At 43.2% G+C, this 17025-nt stretch overlaps 1 protein-coding gene across 1 annotated transcript in view; it reads left to right on the forward strand.

Moving 5' to 3' along the window:
- The window catches only part of LOC137215627 (transmembrane protein 51), a 205145-nt gene that overhangs the window by 77820 nt on the left and 110300 nt on the right, over nucleotides 1-17025 (forward strand). The window contains exon 3 of the mRNA XM_067721146.1: nucleotides 13362-13568. Coding sequence (XP_067577247.1) covers nucleotides 13362-13568 — 207 coding nt within the window. The remainder of the gene's footprint in view (nucleotides 1-13361; nucleotides 13569-17025) is intronic.

Consider the following 17025-nt stretch of genomic DNA (forward strand, 5'->3'; position numbering starts at 1 on the left):
CATCTCCAGAACTCTTTGAATCTTGCAGAACTGAAACTGCACCCATGAAACAACAACTCCCCGTGCCCCCCCATCCCAGCCCCCCGCAACCACCATTCTGCTTTCTGTCTCTATGACCTTGACTACTCTGGGTATCTCACAGAAGTAGAATCATAACAGTATTTGTCTTTTCGTGACTGGCTTCTTTCACTGAGTATAATGTCCTTAAGGTTCATCCATGCTGTGGCATGTGTCCAAATATCCTTCCTCATTCATCTACCGATGGACACTTGGGTTGTTTCCACCTTCTGGCTGTTGCAAACAACGCTATGAACATGGGTGTATAAATATCTCTTCAAGCCCCTGCTTTCAGTTCTTTGGGATATATACCCAAAAGTAGACTTGCTGGATCATATGATAATTTTATTTTTAATTGTTTGAGGAACCACCATGCTGTTTTCCATAGTGGCTGCACCAATTTACATTCTCACAACAGTGCACAAGGGTTCCACTTTCCCTGCGTCCTCACCAACACTTGTTATTTCCCTTTTTTTTTAATAGTAGCCATTCTGATGGATGTGAGATGAAAGAAAGATCATAATCTTTTGAATAGCATACGTAATACAAACAGCTACAGCATACATTTATGGACTGCTTACTGTATCTCACATGGCTTTATACATCATCTATGTATGTTCTGTATATCTATTTATAGAATTATATCCTCAAAACAAATCCTGTGCAGGTGAGAACTACTATTATCATTATTATCCTCATTTGATGACACGGAAATGGGACTCAGAAAGGTTAAGGAACTGGCCCAAATCACACAGCTAGTCGGGGGACGTGGGGCTGAGTTTCAGACTGAGCTGACTCAAGCTTCTAAAAAAAGAAGCTTCACTTTTTGAGTGTAAATTTAGCTTTGGGAACATCTAATATCTAAATTGGAAATTCTCAGTTAACTGCGATAACAAGATAATTGACTAAGCTAGGGAAATTCCACCCTGTGGAATCCAGAATGAGGGTTGTCAGTGAAATGTGAGATGAATGTTCTCGTGATCCTCATTCATGCAACGGGCTGAGGTGGCGCCATCTAGTGGGGGATTTGGGTAAAGAGGAAACGTTGACCTGGTGCTTTCCCAGGAAGAGGAGCATTGGGGCTGTTAAGTGGAGGCCCAGCAAGAACCACCACTCATCTCTCCAATCCAGCCAGAGTAAGTTCTCTGCTTATAAAGACTGGTGGGATTAGATTAGTCCCCCCTGGATAACCCAGGATAGTCTCCCTCTTTTTTTTAATTTTTTTTTTTTTTTGGCTGTGTTTGGTCTTCGTTGCTGAGCACAGGCTTTCTCTAGTTGCGGCGAGCGGGGGCTACTCTTTGTTGCGGTGCACGGGCTTCTCATTGCAGTGGCTTCTCTTGTTGCAGAGCACGGGCTCTAGGCGTGCAGACTCAGTAGCTGTGGCACGTGGGCTCAGTAGTTGTGGCTTGTGGGCTCTGGAGCGCAGGCTCGGTAGTTGTGGCACACAGGCTTCGTTGCTCCGCGGCATGTCGGATCTTCCCGGACCAGGGCTCGAACCTGTGTCCTCTGCACTGGCAGGCGGATTCTTAACCACTGCGCCACCAGGGAAGTCCCCAGTGCTCTTTTAAGAGCACTGATTAGTAACCTTGATATCTGCACAGTCCCTTTTGCCACGTAATGGAGCACATCCCCAGGTTCTGGGGATCAGGACATGGGCATCTTTGGGAGACCATTCTGCCCACCACATTAATACTACATTAATACTACATTAATACTACCACCACATTAATACTACCACCTGACTGGACCATTGCTTTGGGACTGGTCTGAGAGCTTTCTGGAGGAATCAGTAGGATCAATGCCACAGGCCATGGAGAAAGATGGCTGGATGAGCTGGAAGGTGATTAATACCATTAACCATTAAGGTTAATACCATTAAGGTTAATACCATTAACCATTAAGGAAGGTGTTAATACCATTAACAAGAGGGGAAGAAGCAGGATTGGTTGAGTGAGCACCAGCTCCAGGAAGCAGCCAGGCAGTTTGGGGCCTGGAGATGAACCAGGGGTTGGAAATACACATCTGCGAATCGAGGGGGTGGTACAGTGGCCCCAGCCCATGGACAGAGTGAGGAGGAAATGGACATCTGAGGGGAGAGCAGCCCGGCATGGAGACCTGGAAGCAGTCAGAGAGGTGAGGGAGCCAGAGAGCTGTTGCCAGGCTGAGGGGATTAATAACAGAGACAGCTTGCTTTGTGCCAGGTACTGTTCTTGGCACTTTCGAGTGTATTAACTCATTTCATCCTTAGGAGGTTAGTGTTGTTTGCCCCACTTTACACATGAGGGCGTTGAGGCACAGATAGGCTGAGTATCCTGCCTGAGGTCACAGAGGGAGGCTGGGGCACTGGGAACCACGCTCGGGCAGTCTGATTTCAGAACCAGCCTCTCCTGAGGCCTTGCCGGTCCACAGGGCTCTCCCGGGGAGACCGAGGAGGAAGGATCCAGCTGACAGGGAAGCAGAGAAGCTTCTTCTTTCCTTCCACTCCCAGACTCGTCGTCTCACCAGCGCCTGGTCATTTCCTCATTTCCTTATTCTTTTGAAAACCCCAATTTTTTACTATTTCTGCACTACATCCCTTTCCTGAGGCAGTGGGGGGATGGGGCTGGGGGATGGGATAGCCAAGAACCAAAAGGTTAAAAGAAATAGATAAAACACACACACACACACACACATACACACACACACACACACACACACACACACACACACACACACACGAGTTAATTTCAAAAATGTTATCCCTTGAGCTTCCCTGGTGGCGCAGTGGTTGAGAGTCCGCCTGCCGATGCAGGGAACACGGGTTCGTGCCCCGGTCCGGGAAGATCCCACATGCCGTGGAGCGGCTGGGCCCGTGAGCCATGGCCGCTGAGCCTGCGCGTCCGGAGCCTGTGCTCCGCAACGGGAGAGGCCATGACAGTGAGAGGCCCGCGTACCGCAAAAAAAAAAAAAAAAAAAAAAAAAAAAAAAAAGTTATCCCACTCCTTTGAACATTTCCCCAAGCAGTACCTTTTGTCAATCCTACGAAGCCCAGCTTATCAAACTCATTTTTGCTGCTCAGGGAGCAACTGAAGAGAAGCAAAGAACCATGCCCAGGCTGCACAGCTGGAAGGTAGCAGAGGTGGGACTTGAACTCAAGGCTTTCTAACTCCAGAGCCCATCCTCTTGCTCTTCATAGAGAACATTTCACATTTGCCATATGTTCTCTCCTAAGGGCTTTTGTATGTATCATTTATACGTCACCAGTAACTTATAAGACTGTCCTTTTGTTACCTTACAGATGAGGAAACTGAGGTATCACTTGCCTAAGGTCACCCTGCTAGGAAGTAGGAGAGCTGGACTCGAGCCCAGTCTAATAACCACCACATTGTCCTGCTTCCCCAACACCTGAACCATCAGGCCACGTGCCTCTCTCTGACAACTGTGTCACATGTCACAGGGAGGCCGAGAGCCCGAGGAGGGCCCCGAGGGCAATGGCAGTGGGTTGAGGACCCAGCGGGAAAGGAACGCTCTTGAAGCCATTTGACAATAAAGGACAGGAAGGGGGAAGGGGAGGCGTTTCTAGGCCGAGGGGATGGTAAGCACGTTCACAGGTTAGACGGAAGTTACACTGTCAAGATGAGGATGCTAAAGCGGAGATGGTTGAGGAGAGGGACCAGACGAGGGTGGGGTGAAGGCAGGACCACCCGGAGGCCCTTGGCAGCTAAGAGAAGCCTTGAAGGTCCCATCTGAGAGTTTCTCCATGCCTGGGAAGTCCAGGTCCTGGCGGGGGGCTGAAGGTACATTCACAGGGGTGTGGGGTGATAGACGGGAGTTTCATGAAGGGACTCCATAGGGAGTGGGCAGGGCTCAGAGAAACCACAAAGGATAGTGCAGGGCCCAGAGCTAGTATAAGTGAGGACTGTTCCCACCCCCAGAGCTGAGGGGTGAGGGGCAGGGGCATTTCCTGGGACCCGGAGACCCCGAGGGCTGGGTAGAGTCCTCTGAGAGAAGCTGTGTGGCCCCACAGAAAGGAAGCCAGGGGAGTAAGTACCCCAACCTCTCTCCTCCCTGCTCTGACCTCTAACCCCCCATTGGCCAAACCCAACCAGAAACCAGAGGCAAGGAGCCCATCAGCCCATGATGCAGCTGCACAGGTGGGCCTGCTGGGCAGAGGGCGCCGTGGAAAGGGATGGAGGAGGGTCGGGAGAAGCAGATGGAGGATGCCGGCAGGTGCGGGAGGTGAAGACCTAGGAGGCTGTTGTCAAAGTAGAATGAAAAGCCTAAGAGCAGGGACTTGCTGGCTGGGGGGCCCAAAGGGCACTGGGCAGCCTCGGGACAGAAGCATGAGGGTGGCAGGAGGGTTTGGGGGCCGGGATGGACTTGAAGGAGCTGGTGGGCTTGAGCAGGGCCCAGGCTGGGTGAGTGTAGGGCATTACCCACAGGGAGGGGAAGGGGAGCAAAGGCTATGTGACTCAAGGAGAGGACGAGAGAGAGGATAAGGAAGGCCGGGATCGGGAGGTTATGGTCTGAGATGGGGCTTCCCAGTTCCAGGTGATGCAGGGTTGAAACCTAGCTCCAAAGGGCGGTTCCAGGTACACGTCGAACCTCAGCGACAACGTCAGCGAACCTCAGGGCAACGTCATAACTAAGTCAGCTTCCCGGGGAGGCTTCCTCAAAGCACAGGAGTCATCAGAGCAGAATGGTCATTGTTGATAGATGTTTAAACGTCTCAATATTTTATGGACTCACTATATACTTTTTAAAGATATTTAAAATGCAGAAGCCTTTAAAAAATGCACTTGCTTTCTATATTAGGTCCTGCCTGTCTCCTCTCTCATTATTAAATCACTCTCTACTCTGGAAATCACAGGGTACAAATCAAAGGTGCAGGTTTTGGAATTAGACTTGGGTTCAAACCCTGACATTGCCCTGTGCCAGCATCTTGATGTTGAGTGAGTCACTTCATCTTAGCCACTTTTTAAATCGTGGTAAAATACATATACATTTTACCATCTTAACCACTTTTAAGTGTACAGATCAGTAGTTGTGAGTGGTTCACATTGTTGTGCAACCAGTCTCAGAATTTTTCATCTTGCAAAACTGAAACTGTACCCATTAAACAACAACTCCCCGTTTCCCCCTTCCCCAGCCCCTGGCAGCCCCCGTTCTATTTTGTTTCTATGAGCTTGACTACGCTATGTACCTCACATAAGTGGAATCATACAAAATTTGCCTTTTTGTGACACTTACTTCACATAATGTCCTCACGGTTCATCCGTGTTGTAGTAAGTGTCAGAATTTCCTTCCTCCTACACTGAATAATATTCCACTGTATGGATGGACCGCATTTTGCTTATCCAGTCATCAGTCAGTGGGCACTTGGGTGGCTTCCACCTTTTGGCAATTGTGAATAATGCTACTATAAACATGAGTGTGCAAATATCTCTTTAAGTTCCTGCTTTCAATTCTTTGGGGTATATACCCGGAAGTGGACTTGCTGGATCGTATGATAATTTTATTCTAAATTTTTTGAGAAGCCGCTATACTGTTTTTCACATCAGCTGCACCATTTTACATTCTCAGCAGTGCATAAGTGTTCCCCTACTCTACATCTTTGCCAACACTTGTTATTTTCTGTTGCTCTTTGTTTGTTTTTGTTGTTGTTGTTGTTTTGCGGTACGCGGGCCTCTCACTGTTGTGGCCTCTCCCACTGTGGAGCACAGGCTCCGGACGCGCAGGCCCAGCGGCCATGGGTCACGGGCCCAGCCGCTCCATGGCATGTGGGATCTTCCCGGACCGGGGCACGAACCTGCGTCCCCTGCATCGGCAGGCGGACTCTCAACCACTGCGCCACCAAGGAAGCCCTGTTTGTTTGTTTTTGATAGTAGCCGTCCTAATGGGTATGGGGTGGTATCTCACTGTGGATTTGATTTGCATTTCCCTAATGACTAGTAATGTTGAGCATCTTTTTATATGCTTGTTGGACATTTGTATATCTTCTCTGGAGAAATGTCTATTCCAGTTCTTTGCCTATATTTGATCAGGTTATTTGGGGGTTTTTTTGTTGTTGTTGTTGAGTTATAATTCTCTATATATTCTTCATATTAACCCTTCTTCAGAGTTGTGATTTGCAACTATTTTCTCCCATTCTCTAGATGGCCTTTCACCCTGTTTATTGTGTCCTTTGATTCACAGACGTTTTAAATTTTGATATAGTTGAATTTATCTATTTTTTACTTTTGCTGCCTATGCTTTTGGTATCATATCCAAAAAAGCATTGCCAAATTCAATGTCATAAAGCTTTCCTCCTGTGTTTTCCTCTAAAAATTTTATAGTTTTAGACTACGTTTAGGTTTTTGATCCACTTTGAGTTAATGTTTGTATGTGGTGTAAGGTAAGAGTTCAACTTAATTCTTTTGCAGTCTTTCCCAGCATCATTTCTTGAAAATACTGTTCTTTCCCCATTGAATAATCTTGGCACCCTTGTCAAAAATCATTTGACCATGTATGCAAAGTTTTATTTCTGTGCTCTCTATTCTATTCTATTGGTCTATGTGCCTGACCTTATGTCAGTATCACACTGTTTTGATTACTGTAGCTTTGTATGCAGTAAGTTTTGAAATCAGGAAGTGTGAGGCCTCCAGCTTTGCTTTTCTTTCTCAAGATTATTTTGGCTATTTGGGGTCCACTGAGATTCCATATGAATTTTAGGATGGATTTTTCTATTTCTGCAAAAACTGCTATTGGGATTTTGATAGGGATTGCATTGAATCTGTAGATCCTGCTGCGTAGTAATGACATCTTAACAATATTAAGTCTTCCAACCCATGAATACAGGGTGTCTTTCCATTTATTTGTGTCTTTAATTTCTTTCAGCAGCACTTTGTAGTTTTCAGTGTACACATCTTTTACCACCTTGGTTAAATTTATCCTAAAATATGTTATTCATTTTGATGCTATTGGAAATGAAATTATTTTCTTAACTTCCTTTTCAGATTGTTCATTGTGAGCATATAGAAACACAACTGATGTTTGTGTGTTGATTTTGTATCCTACGATTTTGCTACTGAATTTTATTTATTGGTTCTAAGAGGGTTGTGGTTTTTCATGGACTCTTTAGGATTTTGTACATGTAAGATCATGTTGTCTGTGAACAGAGATAATTTTAGTTCTTCCTTTCCAATTTGGATGCCTTTATTTCTTTTTCTTGCCTAATTGCTCTGGCTAGGACTTCCAATACTTTGTTGAATAGAAGTGGCAAAAGCAGGTATCCATATCTTATTCTTGATCTTAGAGGAAAAGCTTTCAGTCTTTCACCTTTGAGTATGATGCTACCTATGGGCTTTTTCATATTTGACCGTTATTATGTTGAGGTAATTTCCTTCTATTCCCTGTTTGTTGAGTGCTTTTATCATGAAAGAGTGTTGCATTTTGTCAAATGCTTTTTGTACATCAATCAAGATGATCATTTTTTTCCTTCTCTCTGTTAATGTGATGTATTATTACATGGATTGATTTTCATATGTTGAAACATCAAGTCTGCATTCCAAGAATAAATCCCACTTGGTCATAGTGTATGATCCTTTTAATGTGCTGTTGAATTCAGTTTCCTCATATTTTGTTGAGGATTGTGGTATCAGTGTTCATAAGAGATATTGGTCTGTAGTTTTCTTGTAGTGTCTTTGTCTGGGTTTGGTATCAAGGTAATGCTGTCCTCTCACTTCACCTTTTGAGTCTCAGCTTCTTCATCTCTAAGATGGAGATAATAATAGAACCCTGTTTAGAGCTGTCATGCAGATTAAATGAAAAAAATGCACACAAAATGCTTCAGCAGGGCCCAGTTCACAGGAAGCCCTCAAAATACGTTAGATGATGATAAGGATAATAATAATAATAATAAATAAATAACAGTTCATCTCATAGTTGGACAGCTCAGTAGGATGGAGCTTATACAGTCAGTCTGTATTAGCAGCAGGGCATCTGTCCAGTAGTAGCACTTAGCAATTTTCCAGGTAAAGGGAGCGAGTGATATTATAGGGCAGAACTAGGAAGCTGTCTCCTGGCCTAACACGTGGTAGAGGCTCACCCAATTTTGTGGAGTCATTTAAAACTTCCTGCTTGCTTTGATTTCTTAATAATGGCTTGACAGTTTTTGAGGAACTGAAAGTAGTGAAGCCTGGGAAGAGAAAAACAAAATGTAACACACAGAATTTCTCTCATTCATGGGTTATCAAATGTTCAGAGGACACAAAGATCAATGGGAATGGTGATGAAGATGATGTGGGTGACATTTTCCAAAGAACTAATGTGTTTTAATTTTTTTTAATACTTTATTTTTTTGAACAGTTTTAGGTTTACAGGAAATTGAGCAAAGAATACGGAGAGTTCCCATATATCCACCCCTCCAATACACACAGTTTCCCCTATTATTAACGTCATGCATTAGTGCGGTACATTTGTTACAACTGGTGAACCAATATTGATATGCTATTATTAACTAAGTCCATAGTTTACATTAGGGTTCACTCTTTACGTTGTACGTTCTTTCGTTTTGACAAACGTATAGTGACAAGTATCCACCATTACAGTATCATAAAAAATATTTTCACTGCCCTAAAATCCCCTGAGCCCCAGAGCCCCTGTGCCCCTGGCAAGCACAGATCTTTTACTCTCCTTATAGTTTTACTTTTTCCAGAATTTCGTACAGTTGGAATCATACAGTATGTAACCTTTTCAGACTAGGTTCTTTCACTAAGCAATATGCATTTAAGATTCCTCCATGTCTTTTTGTTATTGGATAACTCATTTATTTTTATCACTAATATTTCATTGTATGGATGTACCACAATTTGTTTATCCATTTACCTTTTAAAGCACATCTTGGTTGCTTCCAGTTTTTGGCAATTATGAATAAAGATGCTGAAGCACGTATCCAAAATAAATGAGTCTTCATGGATATAGAGAACAGACTGTGGTTGCCAAGGGGGAGGGGGTTGGGGGAGAGATGGAGTGGGAGGTTGAGGTTAGCAGATGTAAGCTGTTACATATAGAATGGATAAACAACAAGGTCCTACTGTAGAGCACAGGGAACTATTTTCAATAGCCTATGATAAACCATAATGGAAAAGAATATTTTAAAAAGAATGTATATATATGTATAACTGAATCACTTTGCTGTACAGCAGAAATTAACACAACATTGTAAATCAACTACACTTCAATAAAATAAATAAATAAACAAAAATAAATGAGTCTTAAAAGTCAACAATAAGAAACCAAACAACCCGACTTAAAAATGGGCAAAAGAGCTGAACAGACACCTCACCAGAGATCTACAGATGTCAAATAAGCATATGAAAAGATGTTAAACATCATATATCACTAAGGAATTTCAAATAAACATGAAATATCTCTTCATTTATTTAGACTACTTTGATTTCTTTCATCAACATTTTGTAGTTTTCTTCATATACCTCTTCATATAGCTAAGTATTTTGTTAGATTTATTCCTAAGTACTTCTTTTTTTTTTTTTTTTTTTTGGTGCTAATGTAAATGGTGTTGTGTTTTTAATTTCAAATTCCACTTGTTCATTGTTGGTATATAGGAAAGCAATTGACTTTTGTATATTAATCATGTATCCTGCAACCTGGCTATAATTGCTCACTAGTTCCAGGAGGGCTTTTTGTCAGTCCTTTGGAATTTTCTGCATAGACAATCATGCCATCTGCAAAATGGGCAAAAGACCTGAACAAACACTTCACCAAAGAAGATTTTTTTTTCCTTCCCAATCTATATATCTTTTATTCTCTTTTCTTGCCTTGTTGCATTAGCTAGGACATACAGTACAATGTTGAAAATGAGTGGTGAAAGGGGACATCTTCACCTTATTCCTGATATTAATTGGAAAGCTTCTAGTTTCTCACCATTAAATATGATGTTAGCTTTAGGGTTTTTATAGATGTATTTATCAGGTTGAGGAAGTTCCCCTCCATCCCTAATTTGCCAAGAGTTGTTGTGGTGGTTTGTTGGTTTGTTAGTTTATCATGGATGGGTGTTTAATTTTGTCAAATGCTCTTTTTGCATCTACTGATATGATGCAATTTCTCTTCTCTACACTGTTGATGTGATGGATTACATTAATTGATTTCTAAATGTTGAACCAGCCTTGCATACCTAGAATAAATCCCACTTGACTGTGGTGTATAACTCTTTTTATACATTACTGGATTCAATTTGCTAATATTTTGTTGAGGATTTTGCATCTATGTTCATGAGAGGTATTGGCCTGCAATTTTCCTGTTTTGTAATATCTTTATCTGGTTTTGCTATTAGAATAAGTTTGGCCTCACAGAATGAGCTGGGAAGTGTTCTCTCTTCTTCTATTTTCTGGAAGAGATTATAGAGAACTGGTATCATTCTTTCCTTAATGTTTGATAGAATTTACCAGTGAACCCATCCAGGCCTGGTGATTTCCACGTTGGAAGGTTATTCATTATTGATTCAAATTCTTTACTAGATATGAGTCTATTCAGAGTATTTATTTCTCCTTGCGTGAGTTTCAGTAGATTGTGTCTTTCAAGGAAATAGTCCACTTCATTAAGTTATAAAATCTGTGGGCATAGAATTATTCATAATATTCCTTTATTATCCCTTCAGTGTCCATGAGATCAGTAGTGATGCCATCGCTTTCATTACTGATTTTAGTAATTTGTATCTTCTCTCTTTTTTTCTTGGTTATCCTGCTAGAGGTTTGTCAATTTTATTGATCTTTACAAAAAAAAAATGCTCTTTATTTTGCTGATTTTCTCTGTTGTTTTCCTGCTTTTTATCTCATTCATTGCTTCTTTTCTTCTGCTGTGGTAGGCTTATATTGCTCCTCTTTCTCTAGTTTCATAAGGTGGAAGCTTAGATCTTCTTTTCAAATGTGTGCCTTCAATGCCATAAATTTCCCTCCAAGCACTGCTTTCACTGCATCTTGCAAATTTTCACAGGTTGTATTTTCATTTTCATTTAGCTCAAGATAAATTTTTATTTCCCATGAAACTTCCTCCTTGGCCCATCTGTTATTTAGAAGTGTGTTGTTTAATCTCCAAATATTTGGGGATTTTCCAGCTGTCTTTCTGGTATTGGTTTCTAGCCTAATTCCGTTGTGGTCTGAAAACGTACTTTACATAATTTCTACTCTTTTAAATTTGTTGAGGTATATTTCGTGGCCTGGAAAGTGGTCTGCTTGGTGAACGTTCCATGTGAGCTTGAGAAGGATGTGTGTTGTTGTGGGATGAAGTTGCGTGGTTGCCAGTTAGATCCAGATGACGATAGTGCTATTCAGTTCAACTTCATTCTTACTAATTTTCTGCCTGGTGGATCTGCCCATTACTGACAGAGGGCTGTTGAGGTCTCCAGCTACCATGATGGATTCATCTGCTCCTCCTTGCAGTTCTATTGGTTTTTGCCTCCCATACTTTGATGCTCTATTGTTGGGCACATACAATGAAGGATTGTTATGTCTGCTTGGAGAATCGACCCCTTTATCACTATGTATCGCCTCTCTTTATCCCTGATAACTTTCCTTCCTCTGAAGTTGGCTCTGCCTGAAATTAATATAGCTACTCCCACTTTCTTCTTGTGTTTCAGTATTTTAAGTGCCAGAGTGTTTGGTAGGAATTTGAAAGGCACAGTCATTTGAATCAGGCAAACCTGGGAACAAACCAAGCGAGTCAAACTGGCTGACTGTGGGCACACTTAATCATTCTATGCCTCAGTTTCCTCATCTAAAAAATGAGTAACTATCGGACCTACTGTACAGCACAGGGAACTATATTCAATATCTTGTAGTAACCTGTAATGGAAAAGAATCTGAAAAAGAATAGATATTATATATACGTATAACTGGATCACTTTGCTGTACACCTGAAACTAACACAACATTGTAAATCAACTATACTTCAATAAAAAATTAAAATTTTTTTAAATGAGGAAGTCTCCCTTTGAATTATTGTGAAGATGAAATGGGATAATGCAGTAAAGCACTTAGCAAATTTCCTGGCATTTGTGTAATTGCACATAATGTGTAATTAATATATTCTACTAATATATGCAGTTATATTATTATCTATTCATATAATATAAGCTATTATATTATTAATATAAGCTATTGGTTATAATTATATTGTGGGACGTTAGTATAGGTTTCTAAGTCCAAGTGCACTCTATGAAAGTTGGATGAGGCACTCTGAGAAGAGTAACTTAGAAAATAATTGCAAAGTCTCAGGCTGGGGTGGATGGCTCATAGGCAGTGTCCTGAGAAGACAGAAGACTTCACACGTGCCCTGCAGCCCATAGTACAGGGCACCGGGGCCAGGGGGAATGTGATATTTCCTCCCTGGTGCCGAGTTTTGCTCATTCTTCTTACTAAAGTGGTTACACAAGAGGTTTCTGACTCCACTGACAATTCACTGTCTGGGGTCTCCCTCTTTTGGGGGAAATGTGGTCACACTAGGGCCCCTATTGAAAAATAGATCATCTTTGGTTAGATAAATTCTGATAAGCTTTTAAGAAGCAACAGTAATAATTAATCACATGGGAAAAACCTTCATTGTACACCAAGGCTTTTAAATGTAGTTATAAAACTATGTTTTGTGGTGTGAGCTCAATTGTGTTTAAACTTTTTAAAAAGATTGTAAGCATAGAAAAAAGACTGGAAGGATGTGAACCATCGTGTTCACAGTGCCTGCCTCTGGGGGACGGGAGTCTAAGTGATTTTAATGTCTTTGTGTTTTTCTCTAGTTCTCATTTTCTGCATTATTACAAAAAAAATGTTATTTTAAAAATGAATAGAACAAACAAAAGAAAACAACAGTTATTACAAAACCTCCCCTTAACTTTAACACTTGCAGTAAATGGACAGTTGTCACTTGCCAACTGACCCTTCTGGTTTGTGTTGGGCCATTTCTGCTGTCTTGCCATTCAGGACAACCAAAAGGATACTTGCATGGGATCAGAGAACTACAAAGTGGCCAATTCCCCCCGAGTTCCCTCTTACCTCTGTGTTGCCTGACGCCCTACCCAAAAACTGGGCATCTATCCTGGGTCTGCTGTCAGGGTCTGGTGACCCTCCACTCACTAGCTGTGTGGCCTTAGGCAAGTCACTTCACCTCTCGGACCCTCAGCATCCTCCTCTTAAAATGAGGATTGCAGTGACCATCCAGCCAGATGAAGTGGTTAGCACATTGGGGCACCCAGTGTAAGTGGCACTAGTAAACATTAGGGCCCCCCTTGTTATTCCTGTTTTTCTGGCTCTGACTGTCCCCCTTCTCCATTTCAGTCTGCAGACATCGACAACCATCACGCGCTCATTGAATATAATGAGGCCGAGAGCAGCTTTGTTCTCCAGGACTTCAATTCCCGCAACGGCACATTCGTCAACGGGTGCCACATTCAGAACGTGGCTGTGAAGCTCTTACCCGGAGACATCCTGAGGTTTGGGTCCGGAGGGCTGACCTATGAACTGGTCATCGAAAACCCAGCCTCGGTGAGTCCAGGCCCCTGCGGGGTGGGGGTGGGGTGCAGAGGCGCCGTGTTGTATCACCTTCCGTGCAGCCTAGGGCTCAGATACGGCCACAGGTGGAGTTCGTCTGGAGCGCGTCACTCTGCTTTCGCGATTCCGCCAAGTTCAGACCCATCTCGTGGGTGCCGGGGGAGAGCGAGTCCTCGCGCCCTCTTCTGGGCATTTCGTGGAATTACATGCAAGAGTTGCCTAGCGACCAGCCCGGAGCGAGAGCATTTTCCTGAAAAGTGAAGCTTGGCGAGGGGAGGTGGAAAGCAGATGTGTGCTTTTGAAGATGCAGAGATGGATGCTTCCCTTTTAGGCAGATCAGTGCTCTACAACTTCCTAGCTTTGCGACCTCGGCCAGGGTACTCTGCATGCCTGGGTCTGGGTCTTCTCAGCGGTGCAGGGCGTTGAGAGAGTATCTATGTGTAAAAAGTCAAAGTCTCTGGCGGGAGTAAACGCTCAAGGCCTGATAGCTGTTATCACACCGGATCAGAAAGGTTCCCGGGATCAGGACCTAAAGTATGGCCCCAGGTTAAGCGGAACGTAACCCAAAACTCGCCCAGCAAAGCTCAGTCACAAGAAGTGTCTGGTTCAGTAGGGAGGAAGGATGGGGGCTGGTTAGCGACACAGTCCTGGGTCAGAACCCCAGCTCTGCCACTGGCCTACTCGGTGTGCTCTTGCACAAACCATCGGACCCCTCGGAACCTCGGTTTCCTCATCTACAAAATGGGGCCAACGACAGCAATGACCTTGCAGGCTTATCTCGAGGGCTAAATGAGATGGTTATAATTGTAAAACTCCCAGAATAATGCCCATTCGTGGTGAGCACGCAATTAATACCTGTCATGTGTGTCCCAGAGAGACGGTGTGTTAACCTCACTCGCCAGCACCGAGAACGCTGCATGGACTGAGACCTCCGAGGCTTCAAATCCTTTCTGGGACGAGGCTGGGTATAAATGAACAAAGTTTAGAGAATCTAGACAGAATCCTGGGTTGTGGGTCCCCTAGGCAGCCCTAAATACTCACTCAGAGAAGACCGGCAGCATCCCTCAGGCTGCAGGGCCCGTGACGCCGCATCCACCATGTTTGGCTTTGAAAATCTGGGGCAGTTTTCTCCTGCAGCTGCTCAGACCCCTTTTCCTCCTTGGACCAACATTAAAGTGTGCTCACTCGTGGGATGCACTGGGGTCCACTGGCCGCCCTGAGGAGGGGCTCCTGACCCAGCAGGTGTTGACCTGATCAGGGACTCTCAACCTGGGTTCTAAGGATCCCCCTCGTCAGAACCACGTGGGGAGCAAACCAACAGTGCAGGTCTGGGCTTCACCCCAGGCCTGAGGACTCATAGTTAGGATTCCCAGATGAAATACAGGACACCCAGTTAAATCTGAATTTCAGATAAGCAACAAATAATTTTTAGGTACCGGTGTGGCCCAAATATTGCAAGGAACCACTTATGCTAAAAAAATTATTTGGTGTTTATCTGAAATTCAGATTTAACTGACACCCTATAGTTTATTATGTATTTATTTATTCATTTATTTATTTATGCGAAATCTGGCAACCATACACATCCTCCCTGGGAGAGGGGCCTGGGAATATGCATTCTCACAAGCTCCCTGATGATTCTGATTCCCAATAGTAGGGAAACCCAAATTTAGAATCGTTTGTATGGAACACTTACAGAATTTTTTAGGGATCAAAGAAAAGGGGATTTCAAACTCCCAAGCCTGAAAATCCAAGTTCGCAAAGTTTGATTCAATGTGCCCCAACATGTCTGATTACAAGAATTTTTCAGGAGTGTTCAGTAAAATTACAGGTTCCCAGGCCCCCTCCCTGGGAAGTTCTGACTTTGTGGCTTTGCCCGTGGTGGGAAGAAGAGGGGGAGCAGCAAACAATATCTGCATTTTTTTCTTTTTTTTTTTCCTACAAAGATAGTTATTGAAATATTATTTATAGGGGCATAACATTTGAAACCTAAATTTTCATCAAAAGGGGGCATTGTTAATAAATTATAAGGAGTTCGTTTATATATGGAATACTGTTCTGCCTTTTGAAAACACAGCTTTATTGAGATATAGTTGACATGCAATAAATGGCACAGGTTTAAAGTCTGTAAGTGGATGGGCTTTGACATATGTGTACACCTGGGAAGCCATAGCCACAATCAAGACAGTGAACAGCTCCTTCATCCTCCAAAGTCTCCGATCACAGCATGTGTTGTTTGCTTGCTTGCTCTTAACAGCTTCACTGAAGCACAATTTACATAACAGAAACTTCACCCATTTTAAGTGTCAATTCAGTCAATCTTAATACATTTATGGAGCTGTGCAGCCAACACCACAACCTGCTTTCAGAACATTTTCATCCATTTCTATCACCCCAGACCTCGGAGAAACCTTGGAGGTACTTCACTTGGGGGTTTGTTTTTAACTTTTCATTTTCAAAATTGTGGTAAAATACACATAAAATGTACCATCTTAACCACGTTCAAGTGTACAGTTCACAGTGGCATTAAATCTATTCACGCTGTCGTGCAGCCGTCACCCCCATCCATCTCCAGAACTTTGTTCATCTTCCCAAACTGAAACTCTGTGCCCATCAGATAAAACCCCCTGCTTCCTTCCTCCCCTCCCACCGTGCTTTCTGTGTCTGTGAATTTGACTATTCTAGGTGCCTCATATAAATGGAATCTTACATTGTTTGTCCTTTTGTGACCATCTTATGTCACTTAGTATGATGTCCTCATGGTTCATTCCAGCTGAATAATATTTCATTGTATGGATTTTGTTTATCTGTTCATCCATCCATGGCCACTTGGGTTGCTTCCACCTTTTGGCCATTTTGAGTAAGTTTGTCACGAACATGGGTGTACAGATATGGAATGGGGACTTTATTTGACAAGGTGCTTCTTATATAATTGTGGGAAACAGTGCTGACGACCTCTAACCTTGAGTAGATAAGACGGAAGAAGATGCTTTGTAAGAGCAGCAGGAGGAATCACTGACGTGAACAGCTAAGCGATTCACCTGCTTTCCCTTATCTCACGCTCACAGCAACCTATGAGATGGGCTCTCCCGTGATCCCCATTTTACAGACAAGGAATCCGAAACTCAGAGAGGTTAAGTAATTTCCCCAGGGCCACACAGCTAGTCAGTGCAAATTAAACACGATCCCCACTTGCGGAAAAAGGAGGGGAGAAAACCATTTAGCCTGATGCTAGCTGGAGCAGTAGCCTTGACTGGTTTTCACACAGAGGAAAGCATACTCTCACGGTCACTCGAATATACACGGATTTTTTCAATTCTTATTCAGTACACGCACTTGCACGTTGCTTCATTCCTCGGGTGACTGCAGGCAGCTGCACAAGTGTTGCCCTGGCCTGGGCCCAGGGCACTTTGCAGGACTCTCCCCAACCCCATCTTCTCAAAAGTGCTCT

The sequence above is a fragment of the Pseudorca crassidens genome, chromosome 2 (assembly GCF_039906515.1).
Source record: "Pseudorca crassidens isolate mPseCra1 chromosome 2, mPseCra1.hap1, whole genome shotgun sequence".
Taxonomy (NCBI): domain Eukaryota; kingdom Metazoa; phylum Chordata; class Mammalia; order Artiodactyla; family Delphinidae; genus Pseudorca; species Pseudorca crassidens.